The 24,772-nt window shown below is 35.6% G+C and overlaps 2 protein-coding genes across 6 annotated transcripts; both read right to left on the bottom strand.

Moving 5' to 3' along the window:
* On the bottom strand, positions 1–2,762 carry LOC113726395 (transcription factor HHO2-like). Its single transcript, XM_027250092.2, has 5 exons — positions 2,213–2,762; positions 1,510–1,769; positions 1,021–1,417; positions 519–595; positions 1–414 (listed from the first exon to the last, which is right to left on the bottom strand). Exons 1-5 carry the CDS (start codon positions 2,487–2,489, stop codon positions 124–126), a joined length of 1,302 nt encoding a protein of 433 aa, XP_027105893.1. The 5' UTR covers positions 2,490–2,762; the 3' UTR covers positions 1–123.
* A 10,359-nt stretch (positions 2,763–13,121) lies between these two features.
* On the bottom strand, positions 13,122–21,884 carry LOC113726394 (uncharacterized). Of its 5 annotated transcripts, none has more exons than XM_027250088.2 (11): positions 21,327–21,884; positions 19,987–20,104; positions 19,737–19,911; positions 19,144–19,333; positions 18,775–18,892; positions 18,533–18,707; positions 18,091–18,262; positions 16,946–17,063; positions 16,698–16,872; positions 13,728–13,784; positions 13,122–13,456 (listed from the first exon to the last, which is right to left on the bottom strand). In XM_027250088.2, the coding sequence occupies exons 1-10, from the start codon at positions 21,689–21,691 to the stop codon at positions 13,729–13,731; spliced, it is 1,662 nt and encodes a 553-aa protein (XP_027105889.1). In that variant the 5' UTR covers positions 21,692–21,884; the 3' UTR covers positions 13,122–13,456; position 13,728. The 5 variants fall into 5 exon arrangements, 4 of the variants coding, with proteins under 4 accessions (XP_027105889.1, XP_027105892.1, XP_027105891.1 ...); XM_027250091.2 differs by having other exon boundaries at positions 18,775–18,889; XM_027250090.2 differs by having other exon boundaries at positions 19,987–20,101.
* Between the last annotated feature and the right edge of the window lie 2,888 nt (positions 21,885–24,772).

The raw sequence follows: 24,772 nt of genomic DNA, 5'->3' as shown, positions 1-24,772 counted from the left end.
TCAAAAAGCCAAAAAAGGATATCTATTCCTGCAAAATTTTACAGCCACTCTTCAAGATCAATTTATATGTATGCAAAACATTACAGTATCTGTTTCTATCCGCAAATTTAGGGTGGACATCTTCTATACATTAGTTCTTTGCGATGTTCGAATGTGACTTTTCCAACAACTGTGGCTCTCTGATTTATCATCTTCTTCATCCTCCATGCTGTCTCCCCCCGTCATTGATGTGCCTCTAGAGGCACCACCTAACTGCAGGGGCCCCTGAGGAGAACCAGAATGTGAGTTGCTCTGCTTTGATGATTCACCGTGTTGCTGGTCTTGGGGCAGCCATAAAGCTCCTAATACAACAACAGGTTGATTTGTAGACGTGCCTGTAGTGGTCGGAAGTCTTCGAGTGTGAAGTCGATATTTCTGAAACCATAATAGCCAAACAAATCGCATCACTTCATCTTTATGGCCTAAATTAAGTTAGAATCTGATAAAAAAAGAAGGTGTATCTAAACTTTCAAACTCACTTGCAAATGACTCTTAACTTCATCATTTGTGAGACCATCGACTTGCATAAGCTCTCTAATCTGCTTAGGCGTAGCAGCTGCAGAGGTTCCAAAAAATCAAGTTAGAGGCACGAGTGTGATCAACAAAAGACTTGGTAAAATCTACAATCTAAGTGCAAGAGATACTCAACGGCAATTCTACGAGGATTAGTCATAATTCCAGCAAAATACAGTGGTGTGTGTGTTAATGAAGTGCTCTAGTTATGATTTACAGGTGGTGTAGCTCTTCAGCAATATCAACATTCATCCTAGAAGTAATGCAATCAAGAAACGACAAACAACATCATCCAAACGGAATATAGCTGTCTGTTTTACATAGATCTTCCCCGGTGGTATTCGAATGTTATCACTAGATTTCAGTCCTGACATTCAGCACAAAACAGTTGCAGCAAAATGACAAAACACTGACAAAACTACGGGTTAAATCACATCAAAAGCAGCAACAAGGGGTTCAAGTTCTAACCTTGACAACCTCCAAGCTTCTGCAGGGCATCGACAAACCTACGATGCAACTCTGGTGACCAACACCTTCTTTGCTTTCTAGAAGTTTGCTGCTGCTGCTGCTGAGACACAGCCGCCCTTACATTTGACTGAACGCTGGATACAGAACAAGAAACAGCTCTGCTGCCACCAACTCTCGAATTTAACCCGCCAGAGCCAATGTCCTCCTTTAGTTTCTTAGTCCCAGGAGTTTGAAGCGAAAGCCCAGGTACTACTCCTGGTAATTCATACTCATTTTCCTTCCTTGTTATCATCACAGGTAGACTAGAACACCCCTGGAAAGGCACAAATGCCCTTGCTACGCTCCCATTTTTACAAGACTCAAACAAATCCTCCTGGATTTCTGCTTCCACGACTCTCTGAATTTCCAAAACAAAACATATTATATTGTTAACAATAACAAACATGAACCTTTCATAATCAATATGCATTCAGTTATTTAATAAAGTACCTTTTTGGTTTCTGGTTTAGAATGTGCCTCGTTAATGTCAAAATCACTTTTGGAGGCAGGGTTATCACTATTCCAGAGCTGCACAGAACTCATCCAACTCATCTTCTCTCTGGAGTCCTTATCTTTTTTGCTGGTCTCAACAACCATTTCCGATTTCTCATCTTCATCACAATTTTTCTTGAGAGGAATGAACTCTTCCAACACTGGTCCAGCATCCATTGTCGTATACTTCGTCGATTCCTCTTTCAAAGTCCTAATTGCTGCAACCACAACAACCACAAAGTCATTCAGAACTGCTAAAACCCAAACCAAAATTAATAAATAAATCATAAACCCTTCAATCAAAACCATCAAACTCCTAAACCCATCTCCAGAACGTCATCAGTATTCCCTCCAATCTCCAACATAGCTCGTGAAATCAAAACAGGACAAACATTTCATTTCCTCCACAAAATTTTAGCAACAAAAGGACATCAAGAATCCAACGAAATGGTTTGGCAGTGTCTCTTTCTCATCTTAAAACAAGTGTTCGAGTCTCATTCTTCCTTCCCCTCCCCCCCCCCCCCCCCCCCCCCCCCCCCCTCCCCTTCTAAAATTCACAAACAGAAACAGAAGGAAAAGGAATGAGTAAAAGGGAGGACCCGTGACATCTACGAATCAAAAAAGAAAACAATTTTAAAAAAAAAGGATAATGAGAACCGACCATCGTTGAGGAGGAGCATACAAAGAGGGAGTTCACGTTTGAAAGCATCGATCTTCTTCATTTCATCTTCAAGTTTCGTCACATAATCATCAAGCTTTAACAGCTTCTCCGCTACGTTACCGATCATTGACACTTGTCCAACCAGCTCGTCGATCGTCTTGGGGACATAACAACAACTCTGTTCTTCTGATGCAGCAGCTGTAACGGTGGTGGTTGTTACTGTTCCCGTTGAAGGTGGTCGAAAATCCAAGCTCAGTTCAGGCGGAATTGAACCCATTTTCCAATTAAATTACTCACAGTCGTATTGTTTCGATATGTATATGCGAGATCGATCGTCTATTTTCCTCTGTTCAATCTAGATCTTTGGATTATGATTGTGGGCATTTAAGCTAAAAAACATTGAACAAAAAGGAAAGTTAAAAAAAAAAATGGTGTTTAAGATCTATATATATCTGGTTTCTGTTTATATAAGAGAGCGGTGAAGATTAGACTTGAGAAAGAGAGGAGAGAGGGGAGAGGCGAAGGGAAGATTCTCAAAAACAGCAACGCTGGGTTTTGACAGCGAGAAAGTTGGGATAGAATTATATATTGCCACTATCGCGTCGTCGCATATTTTTTCCTTATCTTTTTCTAGTAATATACTCTTCTATTGTTCTAGGATTTTTTTTTTTTTAATTCTTTTACTCTGCAATTAATTAATTATAGATGAAAGTCGGAGGTTTTGACCCAGCCAGTTCTGGTTATCTTCTGGTAGATTCCTCCATCCAAGTCGGGTAATTAGTCTAAATTGCCCTCCTTGGAATCTCGTGGGGCGTTTGTGACTTGATGTTTTAACATTTTCATCGTGCGTGATTGCCACACGACACTAAAAAACAAAAAATTATTCATTTGGATGGTGAGTTTTCATTAAAAAAAAATTACGCTGTTTAATTATCTTTTTATTTTATAGACATTACATTCTTACTAGTGATCGGTAAAATTTCTTTATTTTTGTTAATGAATTACTAAGATTAATATTGCATACTAGAGAATAATTGAGTCCCCGCAAAATGACAAATTGAGAATAATCGAGTCTTGATTGTGTTTAATGCATCTCTTTACCTTGTTCTATGTAGAAATTTGTTTGCTAACCAATTTCCATCATAAATAATGAAAAAGGAAAAAGAAACTTGCAAGACAATAAAATATTTTTAGTTCTTTGTCCTGCACTTGTGGAGTTCTTTACCAAGCTTTTGAAGCGTTAAAAATAGCATACTATATAACAATAAATTGTCATAAATTCCTTCTTCATTGGTCTCCGCAACAATAATAAGTTTCCTTCGTCTATCCTATATGTCGAAAATTTTAAAAGTAAAGGGATGCGTGTTTGAGCGCTTCAATTTAATATAATGTGATAGGTTATCAATACAACGATCCAAATTTACACATCTTTATTTTTTTAAATAAAAATAATTGGATGAATTCGATTTTCATCACCATCACAAGTTAATGCATGCCTATAAAATTATAAATCGTTTATAAAATTTTTACTCATCGCCCACCACCGATACGATTCTCAAATATATCTTCATACTTCACTAATTTTTAGCCTTATTTTGCATCCAAAAAGACTATAATGACGCGGTAATGGAGAAATCTCCGTACTTCACTATAAATATGTACAAACGCCGTGGATGTAAGCATGCATCCCCACGCTGAAACAGACGGAGAATACGGTCAAAATGCGAATAATATAAGAATCCACATTCCATAGCAGCTCGAATCTTTGCCGTGGTAGATCAGAATTACAATTGACCCGCAAAAGGGACATTTTGCCGAGGTCCATCTACTTGATTCACAACACGTGGATTCGTCCCTTTGGCTGGCATCACAGACTTTTTTAATTTAATAATTAGCGTCATAGTTGTGTTTGATCTGATCTTTTAGCTCCTTTATTTATTTATTTAATCTTTTTTTGTTCTAGCTTATTCCATGTGTAGTTTTAAATGCATAACTCCATTAATATATATATATATATATAAGTTAAAACTTTATTATATTGATCATACATGTGATAATGTATCCACTGTCAACGTGAGAAATGTGAACTTTAAAAAATAAATTAAGATATTTAGAACTTTTTTTATTCGAATTTTATTGTTATCATTAATGTTGATGGTTCTAAAGAAAAAAATGGATTAGCCTAAGCTTCTAAGCTACATTCTAGCCAACTTTGTAATATTACTTGATTGACAAATTTAATTAAAAATATATATAGAAAGTACTCAGCTTGTAACATCCCCAAAAAAAAAAAAAAAAAAGAGAAAGTCCAAAGGATGGATCAAGAAGTTTTTCATGGTTTATTGTGAGTATCTCCTAGCTAAAAATTGCGTCATGTGAAGCCAAGGATAATCATCCTCCCGCTCACCTTAAAAAAAACAAAACAAAAAAACTATGCATTTTATATACAGTATATTGTACCCTGTCGTAACTGAGGATGCTCCACCAAGCAAGATCTTGCAGTTTAGTTTAGTTTAGTTTAGGTAGATTTGATTTGATTTGATGAAGCTTTGTTTAGATTCAGTTGCACAAATTACAAGTTGCAGAAACCGAAAATTATTCTTTGTATACCTTCATCTGTCTTACACTACTGATCTTTTGCTGTTGGTAACCAATATATATGTCGTCTAAATCAATACTATGTTCAAAATTGAATTGCGTCGAGCAGCAGAACAGTCGTCAGTCGTCAGTTTTTTTAGCTTGCAAAGGAAGGAAGATGGGTTTTATGTTATCTTTTGCTTCCAGCAACCCAAAAAAAAAAAAAAAAAAAGGAAAAGAAAAGAAAAGAGAGGAGACGATAAGAAAAGATTCTGGAAGAGTAAAGGAGAAGAAGCCATAGGCGACACTTGGAAGATGAATTAGGCCGGGAAAATTGACGACGCAGAGCGGATAGCATAGCATAGCATATTTTTGGCATTTCATCAGACGAAGGAATCTTGGGAAGATGAGCGGGATCCACCTTTTTTTTTTTTTTTTTTTTTTGGGACATCGGCTGCGATTTTTCCGCTGCAAGGTGGCGTTGGGAGTAAACGTAATAATTGGGATGCAGGGGAAAAAATGGCCAAGAAAGAAAGAAAAAAAGGTAAAAGGACTGGGTGCTGGGACTCCAAGAAGGGAGATGATGCGGGGTTTCATGCCTTTACAGCCACCAGATTCCATTATTGCTTTTTTCAAGGGAATCTTCTCCTCCACGTAAAATTTTTATTCTTGGATCCTTTCGGTTTGTCCGGCGTTTAGTTCCTTCTTGTTGGCTCTACTTGTTTATTGTTCTCAAAATTTTGCTTGGGGGTAAATCTCAATACGGTGTTGATGACAAAATATCACTCGCTTAGCACTTTTGATATTTTTACAATTTTACGTACCTCTCTTGAATTTACGTTTCGCGTGACATTTTTTAGGCCTTTTGGGTGGAAAAAAAAATCCAAAAATACGAATCATCAGAAGAGAGATAATAATATATATTCTTTCCGTCCCACTTTAATAGTCCTGAATTTTTTTTTTACCACTGTTTAAGCAAAAATAGTTAATTTTGTTAGAACAATCAATTTAGATAGTTATTTTCCTAAAATACCCTCACATTAATTAGAGTATAACTTTACGGGAACTTGAATTGATGGTAAAAAAAGAATAAAGTCTCATTAAATGGGGTAGGTTTATAGTAACAACAACTTATATTGAATAAGGGTATTTTAGAAAAATTAAAATACAACTACATTCTTCAATTGGAAACTGGACTACAATGTCGGACAGACGAAAAAAGAAAACAAGACTATCAAAGTGGGATGGAGGGAGTATCTTGGTTCTATTACAGTCTTTGTATTATGGATGTCAAAGTAATGATAGCATAATCAAGACGAGGGCTGAAAAACAAAGTTGAAAATTTTGTTCCTTTAATTTTCATTTACCTGAATGCATTTCACTTTATTATTGGGCATTGGGATGGGGTAGTTGGGTTCAATGTTTTAGAGCGGACGTTTGGTTGGTGGGCGGCCTCAAAAACAACTTAATTAATGTTGTATTATGATAATGTCACGAGGGTAGAGAAAATACTACTACTAGTAAGTAGCGCATAAGTTCTAGGAAGAGCGGGGCTGTTTTTCCCCCTCTCTCCCTTTTTGTTTTTTTGGGGGCAGGAATCAATTTATTGCGACGAGGAAAGGGAATGTGAAAAGGCGGAAAACTGTAGTGGAAACATATTCTCAGAAAGAAAGGGTCCTTTACCTGCTGTACACGAATCTGGCGTTTTTACTTGATTTTAGCTGATATACGGGTAGAGAAAGGACATTTGAAAGCGTGCGAATTGGGCATTTTCTGTTTTGGGAGGATGGGGTAGCCTGCGGAAAGGAGTCAGATTGCAGAAGAACGGTCAAAGAGCATAAGATTCCTCTTAATCCTGCTTCCATTGACACTAATCATGCCATGTAATGTTTATAAACACATGTCCGGAAAGACGTTCACCCCCATTCAATAATGAATACAGTTAAGTCACTTCGAAGAAAAGATCCCGGGAAAAGATAAAAAAGTCCGTATGACATTTGGACGTGGGACATGGATGGTTGCTAGATCAACACTTCCTAAATAGTATAAATTTTTTTTTTTGAACCTTATGTAATTTTAAGTAAAATATCTGTACATTTTTACAATAAAAAGGCATGATATTTTACAAAGTAGTTTATTCAAAAAAATGTAAGGTCTTGTTTGGATTGCATTTTTTGAATTTTATTTTTTAGAAAAAATATTGTAGCGATTTGATATATGTAAGGTAAAAAGATGATTAAAAAATATGTTCGCGAAAAACGTAGCAATTTTTCTATCCAAACAAGGCCTAATACTGTTTAGGTCGGTGTCCTTGCCCTTGGTCCATGAAATTTGTTAGAAACAAAGAATTGAAGAGGTCAGATGGATTTGTCAGATTATCATATTCTACAAAATTTGGTCTTTTTTTTTTTTTTTAAGTTTAACAAGTTACTATTCGACTACATAACTATTCTTCTATAAACAATAAAATTTCATTCAAGAAAAAATATGTACTAATAGCAGCAGATACACATGAAAAAATATGCAACAAATTAAATGAGTTAAACTCGAACTTACGAAAACTCGGCTCATGAGACCGGATTCACAGGTCTATTCGATAGTTAACCAAAATCCAAGACCAGTCGGAAGTCTGAACGTTACCCTTACCTGCGGCCAATTAGATCTGTTAAGTCAATCGAATAGCTCGAAAACTCGTTAGAGCTCGGCTCGTTAAGGCTCGAGCTCGGCTCGTTAATTTTGGTTAACGAGTCGAGCTCGAACTCGAAACATGCTCGTTTAGTTAACGAGCCGAGTAAGCTTGGCTCGTTTGATACTCGAGTAGCTCGTTAGAGCTCGTTAATGAAGGACATATTTGTTATTTTAGAAATCAAAATTATAAAAATTAAAAATTATAGGTTTTTATTAAAGTTAATTTGCACGAACTCGAGCTCGAGCTCGTGAAGCTCGACTCGTTTGTGATAAACGAGTCAAGCTCGAGCCACATGTATATTTAACGAGCCAAGTTCGAACACATTTTAAAACTCGTTTTCCTAACGAGCTCGAGTCGAGCTCGGCTCGAATTAAACTCGATTCGAGCTCGGTAGCCAAATACTCGACTCGACTCGGCTTGATTAACAGCTCTACGGCCAATTATGAACACTTCCAAACATATTATTTACTACTCCCTCCGTCCCATTTTGTTAGTCTTGATTTTTTTTTTTCACACAAATTAAGAAAATGTAATTAATTTGGTTGGAAACATAAATTTAGATTAATAATTTCCTAAAATACCCTTATGCTAATCACGAAGAGTGCCAATTAATATCAGTTACAGCCAATGGGTTAGTATTGGAGAAACTCAATGCATTCAATGTAGTGGGTTAGTATTTAATAACAATGTATTAATAACAAGATATTTAATAAGGGTATTTTAGACAATTTAAAAGATTATTACATTTCTTAATGGGAAAGTGGACTATAATTTGGGATAGACGAAAAAGAAAAACAAGATTGTATTTGGATTGTATTTTTCGTGATTTTTCATGGAAAAATTACTGTAGCAATTTGATGTATGTGAGGGAAAAAGGTCATAGGGAAATGTGATTACGGAAAACGACGTCATTTTTCGACGGAAACCAGCAATCCAAACAAGGCCCAAAACTATCAAAGTGGGACGGATGGAGTATTAGAAATGAAAAATCTGAGAGCGTCGATTGAACAAATGGTGACAAGGGAATGGGACAAAACAGGGCCCGAAGCTGGACAAAGCATAATGCATCACGGCAGTTGTTTTCTTCTGGTTCATCATGACAACCCCCATGATAGAATCCAAGAAAGAGCATCTAAATACGTTGTTGTTGTACCATACGGATGTGATTCAATAATATGTTTCACACTTGGATATTTGACAAACAGTAGCCGTAGAATTAAGAACGATAAACAAATAGAAAAAGTCCCCCTAGGGTTTTCAAAACGCCCCATTAGATTTAGTGCCACAACAACAAAGCCAGGGAAAGTACGGTCATTGTTTCGGTAATCTCTTCCCTTCTCGTTCAAAGCAAATCTACGTCCAAGTCAAGGGATCTACGCACGACGTTTTTTTTTTTTTTTTAATAAACCCTAGTGGACTGGCAGTGCTTATGTGTTTATCGATCTTATATTATTCTTACTTATTCCTGCCTCCCTTTTTCACCATTTATTTGTCATTGACTTTGCTCCATGGTCAACTAAAAACTACTAGTACAGAATTGCCCGCTTTAATGCAAATTAATATGATACAAGACACAAATGATCCCTGTACAGTAAGTTTTCACTTTAATGTTAATTACCTTTGCACTTGGGTATAAGTAAAATGCAGCAGCGGCCTTACTGGCTTGCCCTTGTGGGGTTTGCCATCCCACATCGGTTCTGGGGGGGGTTTGGGTTTGGTTTATAAGTCCCTGGAAGGACCTCAAGAGTTGCCGGCTTTTGAGGTTTCTTCTGGGATTAGGTTTATAAAAGTCGAATTTCTAGACTTCAGTTTAGAAAAGGTCAAGGGGGGGTATAAGTAAAATGGGGTGAATACATAGAATTTTTCTTATTCTTTTTTTTTTTTTTTAATTATTCGGCAAGGATGGAATTTTATTCTTTGTTCGTCGTCTTTCAGCGGTGGATGGCCAGCTTTGATTTTGGATCCGATGATGAACAATAATAATTTATGAGATTCCCTTGGCCTTGGCTGACGAAGCATCTTGCATGTGATGACAAGCACATCGTCCGTGGCCCTCTCCTTCTTCATGAGGGTATCTTTTGTCCCTGCCTTCAATTTTTTTTCCTCTCTCTCTTGTTTCCCTTCTCTTCATTTGACATAGCATGATCAGAGTGGAATCTCATTGCTCTCAAGTCAAGTCTCTGCTACTAAATATTTTCCGATGGAGACACGTAACCACTACTACACTACCTAGTTGTAAAAGTACTATATATTATCAAGGGAAGGGTGTTTTTGTCATTTTGTTCGGCGACCATTCATTGGTCGTCTTCTTCATTCTTGGCAAGCCAAGAATTGGGTGGAAATACTCTGCTCACTTTCGTTTGTGTGCTAGCTGGTGAGGTTGGAAAGGAGGAGTCCTCCAATCCCAATCCAACCAAACAAGAATTCCACTTTGCTGGCCCCTCCTCTTCTCTAAAGTCTACATAAAAAAAAAGGGGTCATCATTTTGCTTCTTTTCTTCTATCTCCCATGCTTCACAAATTTCAACTCTTATTCGAGAAGCCTGTCTCTTGCTTTCCACGAGACTGCAAATAGAAATGGTAGAAATAATTAGGGGGTTTAAAGAAGGTTTTGGTCTCCGCAAAGCACTACCCATAATTTTGCCTTTTCTTTTCCTTCTGAATTTTATTAAGGGGGCGAAAGAGTCTGCTACTTAGTAGTAGTGTTTCTTTGTAATCAAAGTTTGGATTCACGCACACGTGGCGTGGCGGGTGAACACATTTTTATATTTTCAATCATCTTTTTTATTTCACGTACGTTGTATCATAAAAAGTGCTACAGTAATTATTTCAAACAATAATATTCAGTCCAAACAAACCCATTAATACTAGCACTCTTCTCTTCGAATCGGTTGCATTAAATCTTCTGCTAAAAGTGATTTAGCTTCACGACTCAGCGAGAAGATGAATCTCTCCTTCTAAATTAATGCACATAAAATAAAATACCATCCACCTAGATTTATTTCTCCGTGGATGGTGCCCATGCAATCACATGGAATGGACATCGATTTTTTTTACTACGTTAAAAGTAGGATTTGTCTCTCTCTTTTCTTTTTTCTTTTTTTTTTTGTATTTAAACTAACTTTTCTTTCTCATTTTGGTTTCTGGGTTGAAAAAAAGTCAAAGTTCAACGGCTTAGGTACGTCTCCAGCGTCAAATTGGCTTCTTTCTTCTCCAGCTAATTAATGCGTTTCTCGTTTTGAACACGCCTTTATCTTGTAGAAAGATGCATAACAAGTTTTCTCTGGACAAAAAGTTCGAGGTAAAAAGTGATTCCCCTTTGAGTGATGACAAACCATCAAATCCTGCCACACAAATTGTTGCTTTTTTTTTGTTTTTGATTGGAGATTATTTCTGTTAAATTATGAGGCTAATCAGTAGACTCTTTTTATTTTTTTGATTAAAATGAAAACGTGTCAAGTGTATTAACATTCTTAAAGCAAACCAAAAACAAAAAAAAACTATATTGATAAGTTAATTTCTATTGCCAAAACAAACAAAAAAAAAAAAGAGTTACTTTTGACGGTTTTCTGACCGAAATATCTAAGTAGTTTTATGCGTTAAGAAAAAAAAAGGGGGGGGGGGGGGAATTGCAGCTAATAAATAATAGAGTACTAGTACTTATCAGGGCAAAAAAAAAAAAAAAAAAAACTTTGTATTTGGTATAGCATAAACCAACCAAACGAAAGGGAAAGAAATGGGGGAGGATGTTTGTTTGTGGATAGAGGGCCCCGCAAAAACGTGGCTGTGTCGGCTGATGAATGAGCGGAATCCGTTTGCCGCATTCGAACGGCGGTGCTTTCAAGCGTTTTCCTTTTCCCCACAATTACCCCTACAATCCGAATATACGTGGGTCCCACGGATCGAAGATTCTCTCCCCCTATGCCAAAAGAGTTAAAAGTCCTCCCGGTCCCAGGTTGAAGAAACTGTACAGCCCCGCCGGTCGGTCTCCAGCTCCAAGTCCGAGGAAAACAAAACGCGCGAGCGAGAAGTTTCTCCCACATTTTCCCTTTCCTTTTCTCATCATCTTCACTCACACTGCCCAGCAAAGCATATGATAGACTCCTCTTCCACAACTTTTAAACCGGAAAAGCGTTCTCATGCATGCACCGTTTCTTCATTCCCTGCCTCACGCCATCCATCATTTCACCTGTGCCATACCCCTTTTTTATGCCACACCCATAAATAGATGCCCTTCACCATTCCCGTCGAACGGCTTCTAAATTTCTCTCTAATTCTTCTAAATTTTATTTTCTTCCAATTCTATTTTCTTAATGCTTCTTGGATACATACAAATTTGATTCTGTGCTGTGGATTTCTCGTGGAGAGTATAGCCAATTTTAGACCTTTATTGACCCGATCCTCCACAGGGATGGATTCCACAAGCCCCTGCATTGGGATCATAAGCCCACAAGTTCGAAACTGAAACTAGTCTTGTGGGCTAGATTCCCACCCCCCCCCCCCCAACACAAAACCCCCGGCACACGACCCAAACAACAAACAAGGGCCTGGCGACCATCTCTTTCCTATGTAGACAAATCATACGGTACCCAAAAAGAACTCTAGCAATTTCCTTTGCCCATATAATAAGAAAATCGGAGTACTATAGTCCCTTTTTGAGTATTGGATCCACGATTTTAATTTACTACGTCTTGCCATGTGATAGGATGGATGATATGTAAAGCTGGAAAAACTAATCCAAATTAGCTATGGTGGATTAGCAATTCACAGATTTTTACAAGCGATTCTATCCCCGTCTCTACGGCTCTCACTCAACATGTCACCACTCAGCATCTGTTCTGATAAAATGAGCTTTTGGGACCTTAGATGTTGTGAAGCCATCTACTGGACCAAGAGCTGAGTTAATTTATGATTGCATATGATTCTCCATCCAGTCAGTTGGATCCTGGAAAGGAGACAAGATTCCATATCAGTTGTGTCTTCGACAAATCCTTTACCATCGATGGCCAAATATTCTAAAACGTCCACGGAGCACAGACACAGTATTTGGCTTTGTAATCAGAAAGCATGGTACCTCAGTAAAACAGCCTGGAGAAACTTAAATCACTAGTCAAGCCAGCATAGTTCATTTTTGCTAGCCTGTGATTGGTTTTTCTCTGAAAGATAATACATGGATCTGATGGGACAAGCAATTGACATACTAACTCCATTGGTTAGGTGGTAAGAGTCTTTGCAGCCACGGAAGTTTATCTTACTAACTTGAAACACCTAAATGAAGCTCAAACTTAATTTAGCATCTGTTACACGCAAGAATGCCATGCTTCAGAATTTTCCAGGTTAGTTGTGCTTCTGAGAAGCATAAGTGAGTCTATAGCAGTCTCATCCATCGCTTTTTTTTTTCTCTAGGAGATGCTTCTTACATGATGCACAAAGGCCCTTCACCAAGCTTCAACTGTCACTTATTTTACATTAATTTTCCCTTTGTATTAGACTTAGCACTCTCATCATTTTCATTTTTGTCATTCAGTAGGTTCAGTGCACAGCACAAGTGCAGAAACAGATCTGACGTTTTAGTACAATTATCAACATGTAACCTTGTTACGAAATACTATTCTAAATGTCACTTCTCTGGAAACAAAATTAATTTGACCAACAGATTAACATTATGAGCTCAATTCTGACTGTACACTTACTCAGACCATGCCAATGACGTTAATATTATCAAATCCATCAAAAATATTTCTACAAGATTCAACGCTTCAACATCTTTACTAACAGACACTTGTCAAGAAGAGGAACAAACCTGCACCTTGGTTTTCCTTTATGTGCTTCCACAGTCTCTTCACTACATCAACTCGAGATAGCGCATATTCACCAGTACCAAGGAACTTAACCACAATAACTGACAAGAAAAGGGGGCCAAGGCAACCCGACATTCTCCCTTTCTGCTGTTTTTCTTTTCATTTGGTTCATCAAAACCTAAATATTGGAAGAAAAAGGAAAAAAAAAAAAAAAGATAGTGCTTGTTCATTCAGATTAAAAACTTATCTGTTGATAATTCCATAATAAACTACAACCGATCTGATGACAAATGAGAATGTTCAACAATTTTATCACATCAAAGTTGTACGCCAATAAGACAGAATGTTAAGTTCAGAAAGTTTGCATGCAATGCCTGTCATGCAGACAGTAAAGAAATGTCATTACATAGAGAGCTGATGCTTTATGAAACTTGAAGCTGTCATCTCACCTTATTGCCGGTCCTTTTCCCGCTGCCTTTTCTTCTGTGAAGATTTGATAGGAGTTGCTACATCGTGGAAGAGAACAGATCAATTAAAGTCATAAGGTTCCATGAATTAATGTAAAACAAGTACTCAAGGACACATAAGCAACACCGAGCTATTGGTTGAGTTCAAAACATAATATATCCAATTGGCTCATTCGTGATTGACAGAAGTCCTAAACAAGTCATACATATCATTCAATTTTGGAAAAAATACAGAGTTATCTGGAACTCAACGGTCAAAATCAGAAAAGGCCAAATCCCAGAGAAAAAGAATACATGATACTGCATATTGTCAGGATTTCGATGACCAGTATAATTAAGATGATAAGGATAGATAACTTGAAAATGAGTCTAAAGAGTCAAAAAACTGTCTGTACTAAGTGCGTATGTAATGCATTATGACCACCAATATTAAACATATCAGACTGTGCTGATTGTTATACCGCTAAGACAAAAGTCCATCTTCGATTAGAAATGGTGCAGATATAAATGAGAGAATTCCTCATTCCTCTTTCTTAGGCTCTAACAAGTATTATGAAAAAAATCAGGCAATTAAACAGAACTCATAATGAAGAATTCAATAAGAGAGAGTATTGGAAAATAGGCAGCTGATCTATACTTGACACGAGTTAAAGATATTTCTTGTTTTAAGTCAGTTGTGGACTCAGACTAAATGATCAGACAAATCCTGCTCTAAACATTCATTCAATATGGAGACATTGAACATATCTTCAAATGAATACCTTCTCCAAGAAGCAAGAAAAACTTTTAAGAGGGGCTAATTACAAGAAAGAAACAAGAACATAAGAGAACAGTTGTATTGGGCCCTTTCACCCTAGACTAACAGTCTACCAAGGGTCAAAACAAGTTCCACAACCCAAAACTGTTCTTAATAAAATAAAGACGGAAATAATGAAGAAAATCAAAGATTCAACATGCTTTAAGAAGAATGAAAAAGAATAAAAACCATAAATGATTGATACAGTGAAAAAAGTATTAAAAAAATTTATTTTGGCAACCCAAATTTCAAGCAGTCAAAATTCATCAACTTTGACCTTTATGGATACACAACAAAAGTCAATATTAAATTCAAGGGTAAAATATAGAAAAGCCCCTTGGGGTTAAGCGAACATACAGAAAAACCCCCTATAGTTTCAAAACATACATTCTGATACCTCATGGTTTGAACTAATTTAAAAAAGCGACGGAAATCGTCTAAATTAACGGGTTTGAAAAACACGTGCTTCTTTAGTAAGTATTTGTATTGGGAACAAACAAATTTTCAATTGACATACCTATTATACCCTTAGAGTTATAATACAGAAAAGCCCCCTGCAGTTGAGCAAACTTATAGAAAAAGTCCCTTATGCTTTCAAATCATACAATCTAGTACCTCGTGATTTGAAGTAACGTGAAAAATCAACAAAAATCATTTAAATTAATGAGTTTGAGGATGCTTGACATGGAAAATAATTTTTTAAATAAAAAATTAAGGTGATATACCTATTAAACCCGTTAGAACTCATAAAATTTTCAAAAACAACCCAAAACTCCCAAATACAACTCGCCTTATTCCTATACATAAAATAAATAAACAAAATTCCTAAATAAAACTCACCTTATTTCTATACACAAAATAAATAAATAAAAACTTCCAAATACAACTTACCTTATTCTCATGCACAAAACTAATAAATAAAAGCAACATGTAACCATAGGGGGCTTTTCCGTAGGTTAACTTAACCACAGGGCGTTTTTCTGTAAGTTTGGTTAATAGGATGGTTATTAGAGGGTCATTTATTACTTATATATGTTAGGGTAATTGTGTCATTTTGTCTGCCTCCATTAATTTTGACGATTTCTGCTGTTGTTTCAAATTAATTCAAACCATGAGGGGCTGAAATGTATGATTTGAAACCATAAGGGGCTTTTCCGTAGGTTAGCTTAACCGCCGGGGGCTTTTTTGTATTTTACCCTAAATTCAATTTAAGTGCGGTCAAATATATACCACCACCTTAGTTTTACAGTCCCTCAAGCAAAAGGTGAGGATTCCATCCCATCTCCAATACTGATATAAAACAGAAGATGGAACCATGTTGGATTAAAAAGAGTTCGTATATTGAAGAGCACTTCCAAATCATTAAAATCATGGCTACAAATTACTTCGCTTTTTTGTTGTGAATCGGCACTTAAGAACTATGAGCATGCAGAGACCAAAAGTAAAATTCAGTGAAGCAATTCCTTGAGCACTTAATTTTGTGCATCCTTTTTCTCTACCATCCTTCTTTCGTATAACACAACATTTTGAAGTTCGGATTCATAACGGAGAAAGAGGATTACCTCAAGTTCTCAAATCAATTATCAAAGATTGTCATCCTATGAGGTAATCTTGTCAGTAAATGGTGCAGTGAACATAAACTCATATTTGAATTATGCTTAACTAAAATGTTCACCAATAGATAACCATGTTCCGATCCATCACTGCTAGATTTTTCCTACAGTTCTATTTATCACCTCAAATTCACAAATCTGGAATCAAGTTAATTTCTGTATCTTCAGAATGACAGAAATAAAATACTCAAAATTCAGTAAATCCATATTGACCTAACCATATACAGAGAGAGAAAATATAAGCAAAATATGGGAAGACAGTTTCAACATCAAATTGTATTACCATTTGAAAATATAGGAAGGAATTGATGAAAATATAGTGATGCAGAATTGGCAAACAACCATACATCCTCAGTGAGAAAGTCATCCACCAAACAGTCACCAGTATTATTTATATCATTCTCCTGACAGGTGGCCTTCCAAGTAAAAGAATGATACTCTGTTATTCTTTTTGGAATTTCCAAATCATCAAACTGTTTAGTCGAACTTTTTTTTTTAAAGAACTTCTAAAAGTCTAATAACAGAGAGTAGGTTAAGCTGTACCATATTCTATATCAATGGGCCATATGTGCTTGGAGAGTACTTTATTCATTTGAAACATGTTGATAGTATTGACTCGAAAAATGGCACGCAAGGCTTCATCACATATAATTTTCCGCTTATCCTTTGGATTTTGCAAATTCTTCTCCCGGATGTAAGCCCACACTTTTTTGACAACCTATAAAGTCACAGGAACCGATGTCATACACAGAACTGAGCATGAGGCATATTGCTTCAACATCATAACACACCTCGGTTCTAGCCATCTCAGGCACTCCAACAAGTTCCTGAAGTTGGGGAGATATGGCACATGGTTTGCTAAAGCCACTTCCTTTTTTATTTTGAATTGCATCCATCCTTTGAGACCTACTATGATGAATTCAGAAGAAATGCAACAATGTTAAGAACATGAATCTGTCAAGAGCAAAATAATTAATCAACACACAGACAAACACACTCTCTCTCTCTCTCTCTCACACACACACACAGTATATATGCTTACCATCAAATGCTGATGATTATAACACAAACATATATGCACACAAAGACACCTTAAACAGAAGTGTAAACTCATATGAACAGTTAGGTAGTTATGTAGATCATACTCTGAATTCAACTTCTAATGGAGTAGTACAAGGCAAGTCTGACACCTAAGGAAACAATAACTTTGTTCCGCTGAAAGTCATCAATGTGTTACAGTTAGCACTTTATTGTCTTCAAAGCTAGTGTTTAACTTCAGTGGGTACTTCATGCTTGCAAAGTGATTAGATAAATGGGGACAAACCCTTCAATAGTAAAGCAAAATCTTCTCCGTCAAGTTAATTTGCTTACAAAAACATCTCAGACTGAACCCGTGTTGGAATAATGAGTTTTCTAGACCAAACAATTTCATCCTCAAACATAAGATGGGACACAAGGAAAATGATATAGATGAAAATTTATGTTTTCCATCAGCATGGTGTTGGCAAGTCTATCACCTTTTCTGAAACATTCCATACAGAATCCCATCAGTTATGAATGACTTCTAGACAACTTCCTTAATCACCCATGCCTCAAGCTGGAAACAGAATTCCTATCTAGTCTTCTTGAAAAGTTCTCTTTAACCATTCCGTCTTTTCCATTCCCAACCTTAATTTGTCTGGGAGCAAATAATTAAATAATAATATTCAACTATCAGGAGTCATTCCTTGTATCCTTAAATTTAGAAAATGAAACAAAAACACCATGAACATTGAGATTACAAGTTGGACAAATTAAACTTTGGGCATAAAATTGAAACATTAAACACCTTTTGCAATTCTCCTACAATAATGCACAAGGACAAACCCAATTGAATTTCCGAAAAAGCAACACTGGAAAAATCTTTCCTTTTCTTACAAGCACAACAGCAGACTACCTTTTTTTCTTATTTCTTATTCCATCACTTTCTTCTTCTTCTCCTTCTCCTTCTCCTTCTCCTCCTATGTCCACTTCGTTGGACCCACTGTACTCATTCTCTTCTTGCTTCACATCCTCTGATTGTTCTTCTGTCTCTTCACCATTACTGTCTTCTTCAGCTTCTTGGTGATCTGTCATTTTGAAGATGGGTTTGCAAAACAAAACGCTTCAGACATTGGCATTTGATCATCCAAATCCAAGTTTTAACATTTCATTGACTTTGACCTCTATGTATTCCTAGGAATATCAATATTATAAGCACCCCAGTAGCTACACTAGGTAATAACAGTTTCATAATTTCCAGGCAAAAAAGGCAAAGATTCTGTTCCATCTCTTAAACATATGAAATATGTACTGAGAATCTTCCAAAAGTCTAAGAGTATAGATTAGGAAAAACATACCATCTTCTGCATCAATGGGCCACATGTGCTTTGACAGTGCTTTATTCATCTGAAACATGTTAATATTCTTGACCTGAAAAATTCCATGCAAGGTTTGATCACATATTATCTTTCGCTTATCCTTCGGATTTTGCAAATTCTTCTCGCGAATGTACACCCACATCTTTTTGACAACCTATAAAACCAGAGTTAGTGACAATGATAACGTGGAGAATGGGCATTTCTTTAACACCACAATGCACCTCAGGTCTAGCCATCTGGTTCACTCCAACAATTTTCTGAAGTTGAGGAGAAATTGCCCATGGTTTGTTAAAGCCGCTTCTCTTTTTCTTATCATTGTTATCCATCTTGTAAGACCTACTGGATAAGAGCAGAAAAGAAAACAAGAAATTTAATGTAGTCATTTCCATGCTTAGTTCATCCAACTTATATGCTTTACTTGATAGGACCAAAGTTTCCAACACTCAGAATCATAAAAGAAACAGCTAATGTAATCCTATTATGAATAACAATTATGTTGCGTGTATTTTAGAAGGATTATGTATCCAAAACTTTGATGTAGTCATTTATATGCTTTAGTTGTATGCACATATGCCAAAAATAATTGTTACCTTCTCTTCTTGCTTCTCACTCCATGACTTTCTTCCTCATGTTCAACGTCCACTTCCTGGTGAACACTACCCTCATTCAGTTCTTGTTTCAGATTCTCAAATTCTTGTTTCATCTCTTCACCATTACTATCTTCTTCTTCCGCTTCTTCTTGATCTTGTTGATGCTGTTGTGTGTTGTGCTTCTGGGGTTCTGCAAGAGGGGTTGAAAACATCAATATATCTGATGAAGGTATTTCACTCATGCAACCCAGACTTCCTCGAAAAATTATAAATGCTTGACCGCAGAAGCCTTAAAAATTTTTGGTGAGAACAATTCAAAAACAAACGTGTCACCATTATAAAATATTAAAGAAACATATAAAACATGATCATGCAGAAGAAATTGGCAAATATCAGTCATTCTAGAAAAAAATCATCTATGTATAGTGAATAGAAAATATATCGATCCTTCAACATAAGTTTACTCCTAAGTTAAAGAAAACTGTTATTCATTCTTTTTAGAACCCTCAAGCTAACCAAATTCCCAACATTAAAGAAAGCTTTTGTACAAAATCTTCCAAAAGTCTAAGAACAGAGCTTGGTAAAATATATACCATCTTCTGAATCAACGGGCCACATGTGCTTGGACAGAGCTTTATTCATCTGAAACATGTTAATACTCTTTACTTGAAAAATTCCACGCAAGTTTTCATCACATATTATCTTTCGCTTATCCTTTGGATTTTGCAAATTATTCTCCCTGATGTATGCCCACATCCTTTTTACCACCTACAAAGTCACCGTGAGTGACATGAATTGAATGATGACATGGACAAACAGCATTTCTTTAACATCAAACAGCACCTCAGTCCTAGCCATTTCTGGCACTCCAACAATTTCCTGAAGTTGAGGAGATAATGCCCATGTTTTGCCAAAGCCATTTCCCTTTTTTTTTTCATTTTTATCCTTCTTGTGAGACCTACTAAATAAGATAAGATAAGGAAACGCAGAATGTTAAGAGCATGAAGCTCAAGGAAAAGAAAATGCTAATCCAACCATGCTGGATGTTTACTTTCAAATACTATTGATGGTAAGATAAGCACATACTTTTAATAAGATGCATTTTTTTTATGTGATTAAATCCTTGAAGTCACAGTTACAATGCATTAACCCTGCTGCTGTGACAGGTTTCACACTTATAGAAACCATATTAACACACAATTGAACTTTGCAAAACTAAAGCAGCACTATCAGTAATTTCACAGGTAAGTAACATGGTACAGAAATAACTAATTCAACAAATAATTATTCAACAAAAAAAAAAAGACCTCATTCACTCCATCGCACTACCAACTATGCACCATATAAGAAACAAAACCTGTCAGAACCCAAGTCAGTAATCAGCTGAGAGTCGTAAATATGTTAAAATTAGCAGTTTATGGTCCTCAGAAATTTTCGCTTCAGTCGGTAATTGAATCATGATACAAGCAAGGATAGCAGATTCACAATCACTGCAAGTTGAAAGTAAAACAAATCCTCCCCCTCCCTCCTGCCCCCGCCCCACAGGTGCCAGGGGCAGGAATTTACACATTCATCAAGTAACAGTAGACTGCACCATTGCACTAGAATAATGAATTTCTTGTTAACCAAATTGTATTATTTAGCAGCATTCTGACTCACTGACTCTGGCATCTCGTACAGGACTATCTTTTTTGACACCGAGTTTCTAAAGTACTTCCTTATCGTCCATTGCTCAAGGTGCAATGCAAACCATATCCTGAATTTTCCATCTATTCTTGTTACTATTTTTTTTTTCCACAAAAATTTGTTCATACTTTCACGTTAACTTTTGCTTAACTAGGGGCAAATAATTCTTGCGTTCAACTTACAAGTCATCAGTCCTCCAATCCTCAAATCCAGAAACACACCCAGATAAACAATGAATACACCACTAACATTGAATGAGCAAGACTAACACAAATTAGTACGATTTTGACAACTGATCTTTAGGGCAGAAAAATTGGACCTTACAAGAACTTAAAATAACATACGCGAAACAAACAAAGGCTCAAATTTTCATTTCAATTCCAAAGACAAGAAATTGTGGAAATATTCATTTTCTTCTCCTTTATTGCGAGGGGGAAAAAAAAAGAAAATGCCATGAATATATGATACCTACTAATACCACTCAATTAATTGAGTACCTTTTTGGCTTGCTTCTTACTCCATCACTTCCTTCATCTTTTCCAATCGCCACTTCCTGGGTGTGGGACCCACTATCCTCATTCTCATCATCTTGCTTCACATCCTCAACCTTTACTTCCCTTACCTCCTCATCATCACTGCTATCTTCCTGGGTTTCTTCTCGATGTTGTTGTTGGGCGTCATCGTTTCTAAGTTCTGAGAGGAACGAGTCAATTTGCTCGCTTATGAAGGTTTTCCTGTCATGCAGACTAACCCCGAATTCCTCCTCGAGTTGGCGGCGAACGGAGCCAGCGGTGGCAATGTCTAGGTCGGAGGTTCGAAGGATTTCCCGGAGCCGATTTACTAGCTCCGACTCCGAAACCATTTTCACAAACTCTGTTTGTCAATTAGGATTAATGAGAGAGAGAGAATTGCAAATTTGTAACTGCAGCATGCAGCAGATGAGGAAACCTGCACAAGCCCAATTGAAGGGGGAAGACAAGAAAACAGAAGGCGTGCGTTGGAAACAAAATTTGTACCCGCTTTGTATATTGTGTGGACCATTGCTACTAGAATCTGGATTAACATGTGGATAAATGTGTACCATATTTTCCTATATTTCATCGATAACAAATTTTGTTCACATCCGAAAACGTCTTATTCACTTAATTTATACAAAAAATTTATTTGTTAGATCACCATTTTTATTTGGTTATTATCACTTTACCCCCTTAAACTATATTACTACTATCAGTTTACCTCCTAACGTTATCTTTCAGTCACTTCACCCCTATAAGTAATTCAACTCAACATGTTAAAAAATTTTGGACAAAAATACCCTTTTATTCTATAGCATTACTACATTATTATTATTACTTTATTCTTTTAAATTATAGTCATATAATCAATTTAATTTCTAACATTATTTTCTTGAAATTTTACTTCATCGTTAATCTAACTACTATGGTAAAATTTTTTTAAATATATTTACCAAAAATTTAGAATGATTATTCTTCATTTTTTTCACTTTAAGAGATCTAAAAATATAAAAATAAAAAAATTTTCTCAAATTTCTTTTTCACACTTATTAATACTATGAAAAAGAGATAGGAAAGAAGGAGACAAAAAAATAGATTTTGCAAAAGAAAGAAAAGTATAACATTATCGTATTAATTTAAGATTGTTGGGATTATGATTGAAATCTGGTGGTAAACAGTAAAGTGAAATAATTTTAAAATAATAAAAGTATTTAATTTTTTCTTATTTGTATTTTCTAAAAAAGAATTGAGCTCTCTCTCTATCTCTCTCTCTTCGTCCTGATCTTTCTATTTTTTTAATATTAATAAGATTGCTAAGAAGAAAGAAATTAATACTTTGACTTTTTTTCTTGATACTAAAGAAGAGAAGAGTCATTCTAAATTTTTTATTATTTTTATTACACAAAGAGGAGGGTACTTTCTTCTAAAGTTTTTTAACTTGTTAAGTTGGTTTAATGATGGGATAAATTGTCTAAAAAATAACTTTATAGGGTAAATTGATAATGAGATTATAGTTTATGGGGGTAAAATGATAATAATTTTAAGGGCGAAACTTGTCTTTTTATTTTAATTAACAAATTCCGTTAAATTTGACCGTTAGTCTTGGAGGTAAAGTAACAAAACATAACGTTGAGGGAGAAATTGATAGTGACACCGAACATTAAGGAGGTAAAGTGATAATAACCCTTTTTATTTTTTTAATAATGTAAATAGAAGAATTGGAATTCGACACCTTTTACTTATACTCTTTTCTTCAACCCACCCAATCCATACTTCTTTATGTGTTATATCACTTAATTTGTTGAATGATTGTACCAATAAAGTAATAATTGTATCTCACATGTGGATGCATTTTTCACACATATACATGTAGACTTTCTCTTACACACCATTTCCTTTTATAACACATGTTTTACAGCATAATTTCTTTGTCAAAAATATAAAATATGCATTTTCTTCTTTTGACAAATGCATTTTTACACACAAAACACATTCTCACAAACACACAAATATATTTTCCAATAATTAGTTTATTAATATTAAAATATGAAATTAAATAAATTTGTATCACAAAAAAATAAAACACAAAATTACTATTAAACTAACTTATACACATATTATAAAAATATTTCAATTCAAAGCTTATATCTAACTAATTACCAAATAAATTTGACTTTGCAAATTTAGCAAATTAAGACTTCAACAATTAAGTTTCAGTTTTTAAATTTCAGACTTGAATCTATTTGAGTTTTGGGTGTTTATATAAAGTTTTATTGTAGTTTACTCTAGAATTTGTAGAAAAACTTTTATGAAGAAATTGAATTTTCTTATTTTTCTTTTCTTTCTTGTTTTTTCTTTTCTTTTTGTCTCTCTTTCCTTCTTCCTCTTTACTCTAATCACTGGCTACCATCGCTACAGACATCTCCATTGCTGTTGTCTCTTCTTCTATTTTTCTGTCTCTTTTTTTCCTTTTCTCTCTGCAGTCTGCTCCTTCCTTTTCCCCCCAATTCTTCTTCTCTTCCCTTTTTTCTCTTCTCCTCCTTTTTCTTTTCCCTTGCCTCATTCCCTTTCCCTTTTTCACAAACTTGATCATTGACCAAAAGTTATGGGGGAGAAGGTAGGGGTGAAGGAAAGGGAATGAAGAGATGACAGGAGAAAAGAAGAAGGAAAAGAAGGGAGAGTAGAGATTTGATCATAGAGCCGGCTTTGGTCGAGCGACCAAAGATAGCAAGCGGGGGTAAGAGAGTGGGTGTAAAGAAAGCAGGAAGAAGGAATAGGGAGAGAGAAGGGAGAAAGGAAGGAAGAAAAGGGATGGATGAGTAGCAAAAGAGGAAAAAAAAAAAGGGCAAGGCAAAGTAGGAGGATAATGATAAAAGAATGTGTTTTAGAGATTATTGTAAACAAGTTGGAGAAAAATTTTGTCTACAAAAAAGATGCAAAAAATAGGCCTTCCAAGCAAACCCTTAAATCTACAATGACAGCATATATTGTGATTTGCCCAATCGAGTTCAGGTTACTTTCTTCATGCTCAAAGTTGAAAATCATTAACTACATGCTTATTTGATAAAATTGTTAAGTTGCTAAATTGATTAAGCTATACTTATATCCATTTGATAATTAACTGAATTCAAATATTGCAAAAATAATATGTTTTTATCATTAAAAGGTTGCCTTTATTTATGTATTTGGAGAGAATGAAATGAGCAAGTGTGTGTGACAGAAAACAACAAAACAATTTAGAGGTGGCATATTAAGTGTGTGTATTTCTGTGTGTGAGTGTATGTGTCGAACAAAAAAAAAACAAATATGTACTTTGTGCGAGGAAATGTATAAAAGTGTGTCATATGATGAGAAGTGTAATATGTATAATTAATTCAGAAAATTTAGTAAAAATTTCCACTTAAAATTTTATATACAAATTAAGTAGT

Source organism: Coffea arabica, chromosome 2c (genome assembly GCF_036785885.1).
Source record: "Coffea arabica cultivar ET-39 chromosome 2c, Coffea Arabica ET-39 HiFi, whole genome shotgun sequence".
Taxonomy (NCBI): domain Eukaryota; kingdom Viridiplantae; phylum Streptophyta; class Magnoliopsida; order Gentianales; family Rubiaceae; genus Coffea; species Coffea arabica.
This window is presented reverse-complemented; position numbering and strand designations above follow the sequence as displayed.